The sequence below is a fragment of the Ranitomeya imitator genome, chromosome 4 (assembly GCF_032444005.1).
Source record: "Ranitomeya imitator isolate aRanImi1 chromosome 4, aRanImi1.pri, whole genome shotgun sequence".
NCBI lineage: Eukaryota > Metazoa > Chordata > Amphibia > Anura > Dendrobatidae > Ranitomeya > Ranitomeya imitator.
The window spans coordinates 721044954-721063615 of record NC_091285.1 but is presented as its reverse complement, the minus strand read 5'-3'; the positions used below and the strand labels follow the sequence as shown (position 1 = coordinate 721063615).

At 47.4% G+C, this 18662-nt stretch overlaps 1 protein-coding gene across 1 annotated transcript in view; it reads right to left on the bottom strand.

The window, feature by feature from the left end:
- FGF11 (fibroblast growth factor 11) overlaps window positions 1-4193 on the bottom strand; it is a 105313-nt gene extending 101120 nt beyond the window's left edge. The window contains exon 1 of the mRNA XM_069767590.1: window positions 3744-4193. Coding sequence (XP_069623691.1) covers window positions 3744-3936 — 193 coding nt within the window. The 5' untranslated portion in view covers window positions 3937-4193. The remainder of the gene's footprint in view (window positions 1-3743) is intronic.
- Window positions 4194-18662: the final 14469 nt, after the last annotated feature.

Sequence of the window (18662 nt, the reverse complement as noted above, 5' to 3'; positions counted from 1 at the left end):
TAGTAGATACAGGGCAGGATGGAGGTGTAGTGTAGAGCTGTGTACAGTACAGGAATATTAGATACAGGACAGGATGGAGGTGTAGTGTAGAGCTGTGTGTACAGTACAGGAATAGTAGATACAGGACAGGATGGAGGTGTAGTGTAGAGCTGTGTGTACAGTACAGGAATAGTAGATACAGGGCAGGATGGAGATGTAGTGTAGAGCTGTGTACAGTGCAGGAATAGTAGATACAGGACAGGATGGAGGTGTAGTGTAGAGCTGTGTGTACAGTACAGGAATAGTAGATACAGGACAGGATGGAGGTGTAGTGTAGAGCTGTGTACAGTACAGGAATAGTAGATACAGGACAGGATGGAGGTGTAGTGTAGAGCTGTGTGTACAGTACAGGAATAGTAGATACAGGACAGGATGGAGGTGTAGTGTAGGGCTGTGTGTACAGTACAGGAATAGTAGATACAGGACAGGATGGAGGTGTAGTGTAGAGCTGTGTGTACAGTACAGGAATAGTAGATACAGGACAGGATGGAGGTGTAGTGTAGAGCTGTGTGTACAGTACAGGAATAATAGATACAGGACAGGAAGGAGGTGTAGTGTAGAGCTGTGTGTACAGTACAGGAATAGTAGATACAGGACAGGATGGAGGTGTAGTGTAGAGCTGTGTGTACAGTACAGGAATAGTAGATACAGGACAGGATGGAGGTGTTGTGTAGAGCTGTGTACAGTACAGGAATAGTAGATACGGGACAGAATGGAGGTGTAGTGTAGAGCTGTGTGTACAGTACAGGAATAGTAGATACAGGACAGGATGGAGGTGTAGTGTAGAGCTGTGTACAGTACAGGAATAGTAGATACGGGACAGAATGGAGGTGTAGTGTAGAGCTGTGTACAGTACAGGAATAGTAGATACGGGACAGGATGGAGGTGTAGTGTAGAGCTGTGTACAGTACAGGAATAGTAGATACAGGACAGGATGGAGGTGTAGTGTAGAGCCGTGTGTACAGTACAGGAATAGTAGATACGGGACAGGATGGAGGTGTAGTGTAGAGCTGTGTGTACAGTACAGGAATAGTAGATACAGGACAGGATGGAGGTGTAGTGTAGAGCTGTGTGTACAGTACAGGAATAGTAGATACAGGACAGGATGGAGGTGTAGTGTAGAGCTGTGTACGGTACAGGAATAGTAGATACAGGACAGGATGGAGGTGTAGTGTAGAGCTGTGTACAGTACAGGAATAGTAGATACAGGACAGGATGGAGGTGTAGTGTAGAGCGGTGTACAGTACAGGAATAGTAGATACAGGACAGGATGGAGGTGTAGTGTAGAGCTGTGTGTACAGTACAGGAATAGTAGATACAGGACAGGATGGAGGTGTAGTGTAGAGCTGTGTGTACAGTACAGGAATAGTAGATACAGGACAGGATGGAGGTGTAGTGTAGAGCTGTGTACAGTACAGGAATAGTAGATACAGGACAGGATGGAGGTGTAGTGTAGAGCTGTGTACAGTACAGGAATAGTAGATACAGGACAGGATGGAGGTGTAGTGTAGAGCTGTGTGTACAGTACAGGAATAGTAGATACAGGACAGGATGGAGGTGTAGTGTAGAGCTGTGTACAGTACAGGAATTGTAGATACTGGACAGGATGGAGGTGTAGTGTAGAGCTGTGTACAGTACAGGAATAGTAGATACAGGACAGGATGGAGGTGTAGTGTAGAGCTGTGTACAGTACAGGAATAGTAGATACGGGACAGGATGGAGGTGTAGTGTAGAGCTGTGTGTACAGGAATAGTAGATAAAGGACAGGATGGAGGTGTAGTATAGAGCTGTGTACAGTACAGGAATAGTAGATACAGGACAGGATGGAGGTGTAGTGTAGAGCTGTGTACACTACAGGAATAGTAGATACAGGACAGGATGGAGGTGTAGGGTAGAGCCGTGTGTACAGTACAGGAATAGTAGATACAGGACAGGATGGAGGTGTAGTGTAGAGCTGTGTACAGTACAGGAATAGTAGATACAGGACAGGATGGAGGTGTAGTGTAGAGCTGTGTGTACAGTACAGGAATAGTAGATACAGGACAGGATGGAGGTGTAGTGTAGAGCTGTGTGTACAGTACAGGAATAGTAGATACAGGACAGGATGGAGGTGTAGTGTAGAGCTGTGTGTACAGTACAGGAATAGTAGATACAGGACAGGATGGAGGTGTAGTGTAGAGCTGTGTACGGTACAGGAATAGTAGATACAGGACAGGATGGAGGTGTAGTGTAGAGCTGTGTACAGTACAGGAATAGTAGATACAGGACAGGATGGAGGTGTAGTGTAGAGCGGTGTACAGTACAGGAATAGTAGATACAGGACAGGATGGAGGTGTAGTGTAGAGCTGTGTGTACAGTACAGGAATAGTAGATACGGGACAGGATGGAGGTGTAGTGTAGAGCTGTGTGTACAGTACAGGAATAGTAGATACAGGACAGGATGGAGGTGTAGTGTAGAGCTGTGTGTACAGTACAGGAATAGTAGATACAGGACAGGATGGAGGTGTAGTGTAGAGCTGTGTACAGTACAGGAATAGTAGATACAGGACAGGATGGAGGTGTAGTGTAGAGCTGTGTACAGTACAGGAATAGTAGATACAGGACAGGATGGAGGTGTAGTGTAGAGCTGTGTGTACAGTACAGGAATAGTAGATACAGGACAGGATGGAGGTGTAGTGTAGAGCTGTGTACAGTACAGGAATTGTAGATACTGGACAGGATGGAGGTGTAGTGTAGAGCTGTGTACAGTACAGGAATAGTAGATACAGGACAGGATGGAGGTGTAGTGTAGAGCTGTGTACAGTACAGGAATAGTAGATACGGGACAGGATGGAGGTGTAGTGTAGAGCTGTGTGTACAGGAATAGTAGATAAAGGACAGGATGGAGGTGTAGTATAGAGCTGTGTACAGTACAGGAATAGTAGATACAGGACAGGATGGAGGTGTAGTGTAGAGCTGTGTACAGTACAGGAATAGTAGATACAGGACAGGATGGAGGTGTAGGGTAGAGCCGTGTGTACAGTACAGGAATAGTAGATACAGGACAGGATGGAGGTGTAGTGTAGAGCTGTGTACAGTACAGGAATAGTAGATACAGGACAGGATGGAGGTGTAGTGTAGAGCTGTGTACAGTACAGGAATAGTAGATACAGGACAGGATGGAGGTGTAGTGTAGAGCTGTGTGTACAGTACAGGAATAGTAGATACAGGACAGGATGGAGGTGTAGTGTAGAGCTGTGTACAGTACAGGAATAGTAGATACGGGACAGGATGGCGGTGTAGTGTAGAGCTGTGTGTACAGTACAGGAATAGTAGATACAGGACAGGATGGAGGTGTAGTGTAGAGCTGTGTACAGTACAGGAATAGTAGATACAGGACAGGATGGAGGTGTAGGGTAGAGCCGTGTGTACAGTACAGGAATAGTAGATACAGGACAGGATGGAGGTGTAGTGTAGAGCTGTGTACAGTACAGGAATAGTAGATACGGGACAGGATGGCGGTGTAGTGTAGAGCTGTGTGTACAGTACAGGAATAGTAGATACAGGACAGGATGGAGGTGTAGCGTAGAGCTGTGTGTACAGTACAGGAATAGTAGATCCAGGACAGGATGGAGGTGTAGTGTAGAGCTGTGTGTACAGTACAGGAATAGTAGATGGAGACTAGAGTGCATATTGACCGGACTGTGCTTGTTTTGCAGTCTTACCAGGGTCTTTGTCCAGTGATCTCCGTTGATTCCCACACAGACGGACCTTGGAAACAAGAAAGAGCAGCTGCTTCTGGCACAAGGACTTGGTTCCCGGTGGACAGACTTTTCTTTGAGGAGGTGCAGGGCGGGTTCCTCCAGAGTCTTTAATTTCTCGCTTTTGACGGATCAAAGAACTGGCGAGAGCGGCCATCTCCCCCCTCCAATGTGACACCCCATGAGCAGAAGTTCACTTAGTGTTATCAGATGCCTCCAAGCAGCGATCCTAATTGTCCCACGATCTCATCGACATCTGTCTGCTGGCGCTTTGCCCGCGCGTCATTTCTCAAACACAAGGTCCAAATACATCAGTGTCTAACGCGATCACCGTCTCCTCCTAGATATCCCCTCCCTTCTCTCTACAGCCGTCTGCTGCAAGCTCTGATAAAGGAACCAGACACTAACTCTAAAATATCCACTGACTGAAAACTGCTTATCCTGTAGCCAGACCTCCATCCTGTCCAGTATCTACTATTCCTGTACTGTACACACAGCTCTACACTACACCTCCATCCTGTCCCGTATCTACTATTCCTGTACTGTACACACAGCTCTACACTACACCTCCATCCTGTATCTACTATTCCTGTACTGTACACACAGCTCTACACTACACCTCCATCCTGTCCAGTATCTACTATTCCTGTACTGTACACACAGCTCTACACTACACCTCCATCCTGTCCTGTATCTACTATTCCTGTACTGTACATACAGCTCTACACTACACCTCCATCCTGTCCTGTATCTACTATTCCTGTACTGTACACAGCTCTACACTACACCTCCATCCTGTCCTGTATCTACTATTCCTGTACTGTACACAGCTCTACACTACACCTCCATCCTGTCCTGTATCTACTATTCCTGTACTGTACACAGCTCTACACTACACCTCCATCCTGTCCTGTATCTACTATTCCTGTACTGTACACAGCTCTACACTACACCTCCATCCTGTCCTGTATCTACTATTCCTGTACTGTACACAGCTCTACACTACACCTCCATCCTGTCCTGTATCTACTATTCCTGTACTGTACACAGCTCTACACTACACCTCCATCCTGTCCTGTATCTACTATTCCTGTACTGTACACAGCTCTACACTACACCTCCATCCTGTCCTGTATCTACTATTCCTGTACCGTACACAGCTCTACACTACACCTCCATCCTGTCCTGTATCTACTATACCTGTACTGTACACACAGCTCTACACTACACCTCCATCCTGTCCTGTATCTACTATTCCTGTACTGTACACACGGCTCTACACTACACCTCCATCCTGTCCTGTATCTACTATTCCTGTACTGTACACACGGCTCTACACTACACCTCCATCCTGTCCAGTATCTACTATTCCTGTACTGTACACACAGCTCTACACTACACCTCCATCCTGTCCTGTATCTACTATTCCTGTACTGTACACACAGCTCTACACTACACCTCCATCCTGTCCTGTATCTACTATTCCTGTACACACAGCTCTACACTACACCTCCATCCTGTCCTGTATCTACTATTCCTGTACTGTACACACAGCTCTACACTACACCTCCATCCTGTCCTGTATCTACTATTCCTGTACTGTATACAGCTCTACACTACACCTCCATCCTGTCCTGTATCTACTATTCCCTGTACTGTATACACAGCTCTATACTACACCTCCATCCTGTCCTGTATCTACTATTCCTGTACTGTACACACAGCTCTACACTACACCTCCATCCTGTCTTGTATCTACTATTCCTGTACTGTACGCACAGCTCTACACTACACCTCCATCCTGTCCTGTATCTACTATTCCTGTACTGTACACACAGCTCTACACTACACCTCCATCCTGTCCTGTATCTACTATTCCTGTACTGTACACACAGCTCTACACTACACCTCCATCCTGTCCTGTATCTACTATTCCTGTACTGTACACACAGCTCTACACTACACCTCCATCCTGTCCTGTATCTACTATTCCTGTACTGTACGCACAGCTCTACACTACACCTCCATCCTGTCTTGTATCTACTATTCCTGTACTGTACGCACAGCTCTACACTACACCTCCATCCTGTCCTGTATCTACTATTCCTGTACTGTACACACAGCTCTACACTACACCTCCATCCTGTCCTGTATCTACTATTCCTGTACTGTACACACAGCTCTACACTACACCTCCATCCTGTCCTGTATCTACTATTCCTGTACTGTACACACAGCTCTACACTACACCTCCATCCTGTCCTGTATCTACTATTCCTGTACTGTACGCACAGCTCTACACTACACCTCCATCCTGTCTTGTATCTACTATTCCTGTACTGTACGCACAGCTCTACACTACACCTCCATCCTGTCCTGTATCTACTATTCCTGTACTGTACACACAGCTCTACACTACACCTCCATCCTGTCCTGTATCTACTATTCCTGTACTGTACACACAGCTCTACACTACACCTCCATCCTGTCCTGTATCTACTATTCCTGTACTGTACGCACAGCTCTACACTACACCTCCATCCTGTCTTGTATCTACTATTCCTGTACTGTACGCACAGCTCTACACTACACCTCCATCCTGTCCTGTATCTACTATTCCTGTACTGTACACAGCTCTACACTACACCTCCATCCTGTCCCGTATCTACTATTCCTGTACTGTACACAGCTCTACACTACACCTCCATCCTGTCCCGTATCTACTATTCCTGTACTGTACACACAGCTCTACACTACACCTCCATCCTGTCCTGTATCTACTATTCCTGTACTGTACACACAGCTCTACACTACACCTCCATCCTGTCCTGTATCTACTATTCCTGTACTGTACACAGCTCTACACTACACCTCCATCCTGTCCTGTATCTACTATTCCTGTACTGTACACACAGCTCTACACTACACCTCCATCCTGTCCTGTATCTACTATTCCTGTACTGTACACACAGCTCTACACTACACCTCCATCCTGTCCTGTATCTACTATTCCTGTACTGTACACACAGCTCTACACTACACCTCCATCCTGTCCTGTATCTACTATTCCTGTACTGTACACAGCTCTACACTACACCTCCATCCTGTCCTGTATCTACTATTCCTGTACTGTACACAGTTCTACACTACACCTCCATCCTGTCCTGTATCTACTATTCCTGTACTGTACACAGCTCTACACTACACCTCCATCCTGTCCTGTATCTACTATTCCTGTACTGTACACACAGCTCTACACTACACCTCCATCCTGTCCTGTATCTACTATTCCTGTACTGTACACACAGCTCTACACTACACCTCCATCCTGTCCTGTATCTACTATTCCTGTACTGTACACAGCTCTACACTACACCTCAATCCTGTCCTGTATCTACTATTCCTGTACTGTACACACAGCTCTACACTACACCTCCATCCTGTCCTGTATCTACTATTCCTGTACTGTACACAGCTCTACACTACACCTCCATCCTGTCCTGTATCTACTATTCCTGTACTGTACACAGCTCTACACTACACCTCCATCCTGTCCTGTATCTACTATTCCTGTACTGTACACAGCTCTACACTACACCTCCATCCTGTCCTGTATCTACTATTCCTGTACTGTACACAGCTCTACACTACACCTCCATCCTGTCCTGTATCTACTATTCCTGTACTGTACACAGCTCTACACTACACCTCCATCCTGTCCTGTATCTACTATTCCTGTACTGTACACACAGCTCTACACTACACCTCCATCCTGTCCTGTATCTACTATTCCTGTACTGTACACACAGCCCTACACTACACCTCCATCCTGTCCTGTATCTACTATTCCTGTACTGTACACAGCTCTACACTACACCTCCATCCTGTCCTGTATCTACTATTCCTGTACTGTACACACAGCTCTACACTACACCTCCATCCTGTCCTGTATCTACTATTCCTGTACTGTACACAGCTCTACACTACACCTCCATCCTGTCCTGTATCTACTATTCCTGTACTGTACACAGCTCTACCCTACACCTCCTTCCTGTCCTGTATCTACTATTCCTGTACTGTACACACAGCTCTACACTACACCTCCATCCTGTCCTGTATCTACTATTCCTGTACTGTACACAGCTCTACACTACACCTCCATCCTGTCCAGTATGTACTATTCCTGTACTGTACACACAGCTCTACACTACACCTCCATCCTGTCCAGTATCTACTATTCCTGTACTGTACACACAGCTCTACACTACACCTCCATCCTGTCCTGTATCTACTATTCCTGTACTGTACACAGCTCTACACTACACCTCCATCCTGTCCTGTATCTACTATTCCTGTACTGTACACACAGCTCTACCCTACACCTCCATCCTGTCCAGTATCTACTATTCCTGTACTGTACACACAGCTCTACACTACACCTCCATCCTGTCCAGTATCTACTATTCCTGTACTGTACACACAGCTCTACACTACACCTCCATCCTGTCCTGTATCTACTATTCCTGTACTGTACACAGCTCTACACTACACCTCCATCCTGTCCAGTATGTACTATTCCTGTACTGTACACACAGCTCTACACTACACCTCCATCCTGTCCAGTATCTACTATTCCTGTACTGTACACAGCTCTACACTACACCTCCATCCTGTCCTGTATCTACTATTCCTGTACTGTACACAGCTCTACACTACACCTCCATCCTGTCCTGTATCTACTATTCCTGTACTGTACACACAGCTCTACACTACACCTCCATCCTGTCCTGTATCTACTATTCCTGTACTGTACACAGCTCTACACTACACCTCCATCCTGTCCTGTATCTACTATTCCTGTACTGTACACACAGCTCTACACTACACCTCCATCCTGTCCTGTATCTACTATTCCTGTACTGTACACACAGCTCTACACTACACCTCCATCCTGTCCAGTATCTACTATTCCTGTACTGTACACACAGCTCTACACTACACCTCCATCCTGTCCCGTATCTACTATTCCTGTACTGTACACGGCTCTACACTACACCTCGATCCTGTCCTGTATCTACTATTCCTGTACTGTACACAGCTCTACACTACACCTCCATCCTGTCCTGTATCTACTATTCCTGTACTGTACACACAGCTCTACACTACACCTCCATCCTGTCCTGTATCTACTATTCCTGTACTGTACACAGCTCTACACTACACCTCCATCCTGTCCTGTATCTACTATTCCTGTACTGTACACACAGCTCTACACTACACCTCCATCCTGTCCTGTATCTACTATTCCTGTACTGTACACACAGCTCTACACTACACCTCCATCCTGTCCTGTATCTACTATTCCTGTACTGTACGCACAGCTCTACGCTACACCTCCATCCTGTCCCGTATCTACTATTCCTGTACTGTACACACAGCTCTACACTACACCTCCATCCTGTCCCGTATCTACTATTCCTGTACTGTACACAGCTCTACACTACACCTCCATCCTGTCCTGTATCTACTATTCCTGTACTGTACACAGCTCTACACTACACCTCCATCCTGTCCTGTATCTACTATTCCTGTACTGTACACAGCTCTACACTACAACTCCATCCTGTCCAGTATCTACTATTCCTGTACTGTACACAGCTCTACACTACACCTCCATCCTGTCCCGTATCTACTATTCCTGTACTGTACACAGCTCTACACTACACCTCCATCCTGTCTTGTATCTACTATTCCTGTACTGTACGCACAGCTCTACACTACACCTCCATCCTGTCCTGTATCTACTATTCCTGTACTGTACACACAGCTCTACACTACACCTCCATCCTGTCCTGTATCTACTATTCCTGTACTGTACACACAGCTCTACACTACACCTCCATCCTGTCCTGTATCTACTATTCCTGTACTGTACGCACAGCTCTACACTACACCTCCATCCTGTCTTGTATCTACTATTCCTGTACTGTACGCACAGCTCTACACTACACCTCCATCCTGTCCTGTATCTACTATTCCTGTACTGTACACAGCTCTACACTACACCTCCATCCTGTCCCGTATCTACTATTCCTGTACTGTACACAGCTCTACACTACACCTCCATCCTGTCCCGTATCTACTATTCCTGTACTGTACACACAGCTCTACACTACACCTCCATCCTGTCCTGTATCTACTATTCCTGTACTGTACACACAGCTCTACACTACACCTCCATCCTGTCCTGTATCTACTATTCCTGTACTGTACACAGCTCTACACTACACCTCCATCCTGTCCTGTATCTACTATTCCTGTACTGTACACACAGCTCTACACTACACCTCCATCCTGTCCTGTATCTACTATTCCTGTACTGTACACACAGCTCTACACTACACCTCCATCCTGTCCTGTATCTACTATTCCTGTACTGTACACAGCTCTACACTACACCTCCATCCTGTCCTGTATCTACTATTCCTGTACTGTACACAGTTCTACACTACACCTCCATCCTGTCCTGTATCTACTATTCCTGTACTGTACACAGCTCTACACTACACCTCCATCCTGTCCTGTATCTACTATTCCTGTACTGTACACACAGCTCTACACTACACCTCCATCCTGTCCTGTATCTACTATTCCTGTACTGTACACACAGCTCTACACTACACCTCCATCCTGTCCTGTATCTACTATTCCTGTACTGTACACAGCTCTACACTACACCTCAATCCTGTCCTGTATCTACTATTCCTGTACTGTACACACAGCTCTACACTACACCTCCATCCTGTCCTGTATCTACTATTCCTGTACTGTACACAGCTCTACACTACACCTCCATCCTGTCCTGTATCTACTATTCCTGTACTGTACACAGCTCTACACTACACCTCCATCCTGTCCTGTATCTACTATTCCTGTACTGTACACAGCTCTACACTACACCTCCATCCTGTCCTGTATCTACTATTCCTGTACTGTACACAGCTCTACACTACACCTCCATCCTGTCCTGTATCTACTATTCCTGTACTGTACACAGCTCTACACTACACCTCCATCCTGTCCTGTATCTACTATTCCTGTACTGTACACACAGCTCTACACTACACCTCCATCCTGTCCTGTATCTACTATTCCTGTACTGTACACACAGCCCTACACTACACCTCCATCCTGTCCTGTATCTACTATTCCTGTACTGTACACAGCTCTACACTACACCTCCATCCTGTCCTGTATCTACTATTCCTGTACTGTACACACAGCTCTACACTACACCTCCATCCTGTCCTGTATCTACTATTCCTGTACTGTACACAGCTCTACACTACACCTCCATCCTGTCCTGTATCTACTATTCCTGTACTGTACACAGCTCTACCCTACACCTCCTTCCTGTCCTGTATCTACTATTCCTGTACTGTACACACAGCTCTACACTACACCTCCATCCTGTCCTGTATCTACTATTCCTGTACTGTACACAGCTCTACACTACACCTCCATCCTGTCCAGTATGTACTATTCCTGTACTGTACACACAGCTCTACACTACACCTCCATCCTGTCCAGTATCTACTATTCCTGTACTGTACACACAGCTCTACACTACACCTCCATCCTGTCCTGTATCTACTATTCCTGTACTGTACACAGCTCTACACTACACCTCCATCCTGTCCTGTATCTACTATTCCTGTACTGTACACACAGCTCTACCCTACACCTCCATCCTGTCCAGTATCTACTATTCCTGTACTGTACACACAGCTCTACACTACACCTCCATCCTGTCCAGTATCTACTATTCCTGTACTGTACACACAGCTCTACACTACACCTCCATCCTGTCCTGTATCTACTATTCCTGTACTGTACACAGCTCTACACTACACCTCCATCCTGTCCAGTATGTACTATTCCTGTACTGTACACACAGCTCTACACTACACCTCCATCCTGTCCAGTATCTACTATTCCTGTACTGTACACAGCTCTACACTACACCTCCATCCTGTCCTGTATCTACTATTCCTGTACTGTACACAGCTCTACACTACACCTCCATCCTGTCCTGTATCTACTATTCCTGTACTGTACACACAGCTCTACACTACACCTCCATCCTGTCCTGTATCTACTATTCCTGTACTGTACACAGCTCTACACTACACCTCCATCCTGTCCTGTATCTACTATTCCTGTACTGTACACACAGCTCTACACTACACCTCCATCCTGTCCTGTATCTACTATTCCTGTACTGTACACACAGCTCTACACTACACCTCCATCCTGTCCAGTATCTACTATTCCTGTACTGTACACACAGCTCTACACTACACCTCCATCCTGTCCCGTATCTACTATTCCTGTACTGTACACGGCTCTACACTACACCTCGATCCTGTCCTGTATCTACTATTCCTGTACTGTACACAGCTCTACACTACACCTCCATCCTGTCCTGTATCTACTATTCCTGTACTGTACACACAGCTCTACCCTACACCTCCATCCTGTCCAGTATCTACTATTCCTGTACTGTACACACAGCTCTACACTACACCTCCATCCTGTCCAGTATCTACTATTCCTGTACTGTACACACAGCTCTACCCTACACCTCCATCCTGTCCTGTATCTACTATTCCTGTACTGTACACACTGCTCTACACTACACCTCCATCCTGTCCTGTATCTACTATTCCTGTACACAGCTCTACACTACACCTCCATCCTGCCCTGTATCTACTATTCCTGTACTGTACACACGGCTCTACACTACACCTCCATCCTGTCCTGTATCTACTATTCCTGTACACAGCTCTACACTACACCTCCATCCTGTCCTGTATCTACTATTCCTGTACTGTACACACAGCTCTACACTACACCTCCATCCTGTCCAGTATCTACTATTCCTGTACTGTACACAGCTCTACCCTACACCTCCATCCTGTCCTGTATCTACTATTCCTGTACTGTACACAGCTCTACACTACACCTCCATCCTGTCCTGTATCTACTATTCCTGTACACAGCTCTACACTACACCTCCATCCTGTCCTGTATCTACTATTCCTGTACTGTACACACAGCTCTACACTACACCTCCATCCTGTCCTGTATCTACTATTCCTGTACTGTACACAGCTCTACCCTACACCTCCATCCTGTCCTGTATCTACTATTCCTGTACTGTACACAGCTCTACACTACACCTCCATCCTGTCCTGTATCTACTATTCCTGTACACAGCTCTACACTACACCTCCATCCTGTCCTGTATCTACTATTCCTGTACTGTACACACAGCTCTACACTACACCTCCATCCTGTCCAGTATCTACTATTCCTGTACTGTACACACAGCTCTACACTACACCTCGATCCTGTCCTGTATCTACTATTCCTGTACTGTACACAGCTCTACACTACACCTCCATCCTGTCCCGTATCCATACCTCCCAACTTTTGAAGGTGGGAAAAAGGGATAAAGCTTGCGGCGCGCGTTGCGCGCCGCGGCAAATTTTAGGCCACGCCTCTGACCACACCCATTCACTAGTCCCACCCATATCCACGTCTCAACCACACCCATTTAGCACTGCTGATCACACTGTTCATAAAGAATAATTATAAACAAAAAAATATGGCCACACAGTGCTCCATACTGTATAATGGCCCCACATGATGCTCTATACTGTATAATAGCCGCACATGATGCTCCATACTGTATAATTACCGCACATGATGCTCCATACTGTATAATAGCCGCACATGATGCTCCATACTGTATAATGGTCCCACATGATGATCCATACTGTATAATGACTACACATGATGCTCCATACTGTATAATAGCCGCACACGATGCTCCACTGTATAATGGCCGCACATGATGCTCCATACTGTATAATGGCCGCACATGATGCTCCATACTGTATAATGGCCGCACATGATGCTCCATACTGTATAATGACCGCACATGATGCTCCATACTGTATAATGACCGCACATGATGCTCCATACTGTATAATGACCGCACATGATGCTCCATACTGTATAATGACCGCACATGATGCTCCATACTGTATAATGACCGCACATGATGCTCCATACTGTATAATGACCACACATGATGCTCCATACTGTATAATGGCCCCACATGATGCTCCATACTGTATAATGGTCCCACATGATGCTCCATACTGTATAATAGCCGCACATGATGCTCCATACTGTATAATGGTCCCACATGATGCTCCATACTGTATAATGACTACACATGATGCTCCATACTGTATAATGGTCCCACATGATGCTCCATACTGTATAATGACTACACATGATGCTCCATACTGTATAATGGCCCCACATGATGCTCCACTGTATAATGGCCGCACATGATGCTCCATACTGTATAATGACCGCACATGATGCTCCATACTGTATAATGACAGCACATGATGCTCCATACTGTATAATGGCCGCACATGATGCTCCATACTGTATAATGACCACACATGATGCTCCATACTGTATAATGGCCCCACATGATGCTCCATACTGTATAATGGCCCCACATGATGCTCCATACTGTATAATAGCCGCACATGATGCTCCATACTGTATAATTACCGCACATGATGCTCAATACTGTATAATGACCGCACATGATGCTCTATACTGTATAATAGCCCCACATGATGCTCCATACTGTATAATGGTCCCACATGATGCTCCATACTGTATAATGACTACACATGATGCTCCATACTGTATAATAGCCGCACATGATGCTCCATACTGTATAATGACCGCACATGATGCTCCATACTGTATAATGACCGCACATGATGCTCCATACTGTATAATGGCCCCGCATGATGCTCCATACTGTATAATGACTGCACATGATGCTCCATACTGTTTAATGGCCGCACATGATGCTCCATACTGTATAATGGCCGCACATGATGCTCCATACTGTATAATGGCCGCACATGATGCTCCATACTGTATAATGACCACACATGATGCTCCATACTGTATAATGACTACACATGATGCTCTATACTGTATAATAGCCGCACATGATGCTCCATACTGTATAATGACCACACATTATGCTTCATACTGTATAATGGCCGCACATGATGCTCCATACTGTATAATGACTACACATAATGCTCCATACTGTATAATAGCCGCACATGATGCTCCATACTGTATAATGACCGCACATGATGCTCCATACTGTATAATGACCGCACATGATGCTCCATACTGTATAATGGCCCCGCATGATGCTCCATACTGTATAATGACTGCACATGATGCTCCATACTGTTTAATGGCGGCACATGATGCTCCATACTGTATAATGGCGGCACATGATGCTCCATACTGTATAATGGCCCCACATGATGCTCCATAATGTATATTGGCCGCACATGATACTTTGTACCGTATAATGGCCACACATAGCTACTCCTACACACGCGGTTGCGCTCCGTACACTTTGCACACACGGCTCTGCTCCGTTCACACGGCTCCACTCCATACATCTCATACACACACGGCTCCGCTCCGTACACCTCGTACACATTCTGCTCTGCTCCATACACCTCATACACGGCTCTGCTCCATACACCTCATGCACACACGGCTCCGCTCCATACATCTCGTACACACGGCACTACTCCGTACACCTCATACACACACCGCTCCGCTCCATACACATTGCACAAGCTGCTCCGCTCCGTATACCTTGCACACACACGGCTCCACTGCGTACACCTCATACACATACGGCTCCTCTCCATACATCTCGTACACATGGCACTACTCCGTACACCTCGTACACACGGCTCCGCTCTATACACATTGCACACACTGCTCCGCTCCGTATACCTTGCACACACACAGCTCCGCTGCGTACACCTCATACACACACGGCTCCTCTCCATACATCTCGTACACACACGGCTCCGCTCTATACACATTGCACACGCTGCTCCGCACACCTTGTACACACATGGCTCTGCTCCGCACACCTCGTACACACGCGGCTGTGCTCCGTACACCTTGTACACACGCGGCTGTGCTCCGTACACCTCGTTCACACGCGGCTGTGCTCCGTACACCTCGTTCACACTCTGCTGTCATCCGCACACCTCGTTCACACACGATTCCGCTCCATACACCTTTCACACGCTGCTCCGCTCCGTACACCTCGTACACAGGCGGCTGTGCTCCGTACACCTCGTACACACGCGGCTGTGCTCCGTACACCTCGTACACACGCGGCTCCGCTCTATACACATTGCACACGCTGCTCCGCACACCTTGTACACACATGGCTCTGCTCCGCACACCTCGTACACACGCGGCTGTGCTCCGTACACCTTGTACACACGCGGCTGTGCTCCGTACACCTCGTTCACACGCGGCTGTGCTCCGTACACCTCGATCACACTCTGCTGTCATCCGCACACCTCGTTCACACACGATTCCGCTCCATACACCTTTCACACGCTGCTCCGCTCCGTACACAGGCGGCTGTGCTCCGTACACCTCGTACACACGCGGCTGTGCTCCGTACACCTCGTACACACGCGGCTGTGCTCCGTACACCTCGTACACACGGCTCCGTACACACGCGGCTCTGCTCCGTACACCTCGTACACACGCGGCTCTCCTCCGTACACCTCGTACACACGCGGCTGTGCTCCGTACACCTCGTACACACGCGGCTGTGCTCCGTACACCTCGTACACACGCGGCTGTGCTCCGTACACCTCGTACACACACGGCTGTGCTCCGTACACCTCGTACACACGCGGCTGTGCTCCGTACACCTCGTACACACGGCTCCGTACATACGCGGCTCTGCTCCGTACACCTCGTACACACGCGGCTCTGCTCCGTACACCTTGTACACACGCGGCTGTGCTCCGTACACCTCATGCACACGGCTCCGTACACCTCGTACACACACGACTCCGCTCCATACACCTTTCACACGCTGCCCTGATCCATACACCTCGTACACACACGGCTCTGCTACATCCACACTGTAAACACCTCCTGACCTCACACAAAAGCTGCCTTACCCTCCTCCGGCGCCATAGCAACCAGCAAAGTCCTGTACACGGAGGTCCTCCTCCCGATCATGTGACCCCCTGACTCCGCCCATGCTGTGACCTCATCACAGGTCCTGTGCACAGAGCAGCCATCATGTGGTTTGCTGCTGTGCGGGGCCGGTTGCAGGGACTCGGAGCTCTCAGCTGACGGGGTAATATCACATACCTCCCAACCAGTGCGGGACAATTAATGTCACAGCTCTACACTACACCTCCATCCTGTCCTGTATCTACTATTCCTGTACTGTACACACAGCTCTACACTACACCTCCATCCTGTCCTGTATCTACTATTCCTGTACTGTACACACAGCTTGTCATGATTCCCCTGACCGCTGGCCCCAATTGTCCGAAGCTAACCCAACACAACAGTAGCATATTTCCCTTCAGAAGACTTAGGGTACGGTTTAGAACAGGAGAACGAACTAATATTAAATATTATATCCCATAAAAATTAGGCAGTGCTTTATCAAAAATATTTTATAAAGATGTTACAAATGAGACAATTGCAAATATGTACAAGGGTAATTATGAAATAAACAAGGAGTAAATAAGAAAAGGTAACACTCACATGTTCTCAGTTCATGTCAGGCAAAACCATGCTGCAGGCAGACCCCAGATGTCCCAATGCATAGTACAGATCAAGTCCTCAGGCAACAAAACTCCAACTGCCGGCTGGGTTAAGTGTGGGGGCTTATATACTCCAGCCTTGGGACATCACTAATGATATTCACTGAGGTCTCCGAGATATTTACGTTGTGAGACTCTCAGGACAAAGACATTCCTGACTAAGAAGGGAGGGACCACAGGTGGCTTTGCATGATTGGTCACCTGCAGTGTAAGGCCACACCCTGCTCACACACAGCTTCAGGTTACCCAGTGTTTGTCCTAGGGCTGATTGGTTGTATTCAGGAAGGGGAAAAAGAGGGGGGTTTTACAGCGACCATGTGTTTCTCAGCACCATGGTTAGTGGTGCAGAATTCCCTCAGCTATGGTGCTAAAAGGCAGAGAAACTACTACCGATTTTATACATTGTCCTCACACCTCCCCCTTTTGGTCTGCGCTAGGGAGGCAGAACCCCACGGTATGCCTCCATGAGCACCTCAGTAGGTTCACCCTGGCGGGACAGTCCATCTGCATTCCCATGCTCTTTGCCCGTTTTGTGTTCAATGGTGAAGTCAAACTGCTGAAGGGCAAGGCTCCAGCGTAGCAACCTGCCGTTGGTTCCACACATGGCGTTTAGCCAGCGCAGAGGGTTGTGGTCGGTCACCACAGTGAAGGGGCGACCGTACAAGTAGGGCTGCAAGCGCTGCAGGGCCCAGACTATGGCCAGGCACTCCTTCTCGATGGTGGAGTAGGCCACTTCCCTCGGCAAAAGCTTCCGGCTCAGGTATAACACGGGGTGCTCTTGGTCCTCCGAGTCAACCTGACTGAGCACGGCACCAAGGCCAAACTCGCTGGCGTCGGTCTGCACCAAGTACGGTCGACTGCTTTCAACACAGGGGCGTTGCACAGTGCGGTTTTCAACGCCTGGAAGGCCCCCTCACAGCCATCTGTCCAGTTGACGATGTGGGGTAGCTTCTTCCTGGTGAGGTCCGTCAAAGGTTTTGCCAGGCTACTATAGTGCTGTACGAAGCGCCTATAGTACCCTGCAGTGCCCAAGAAGGACATCACCTGTTTCTTGGTCACGGGAGTGGGCCAGTTCACGATCACTCCC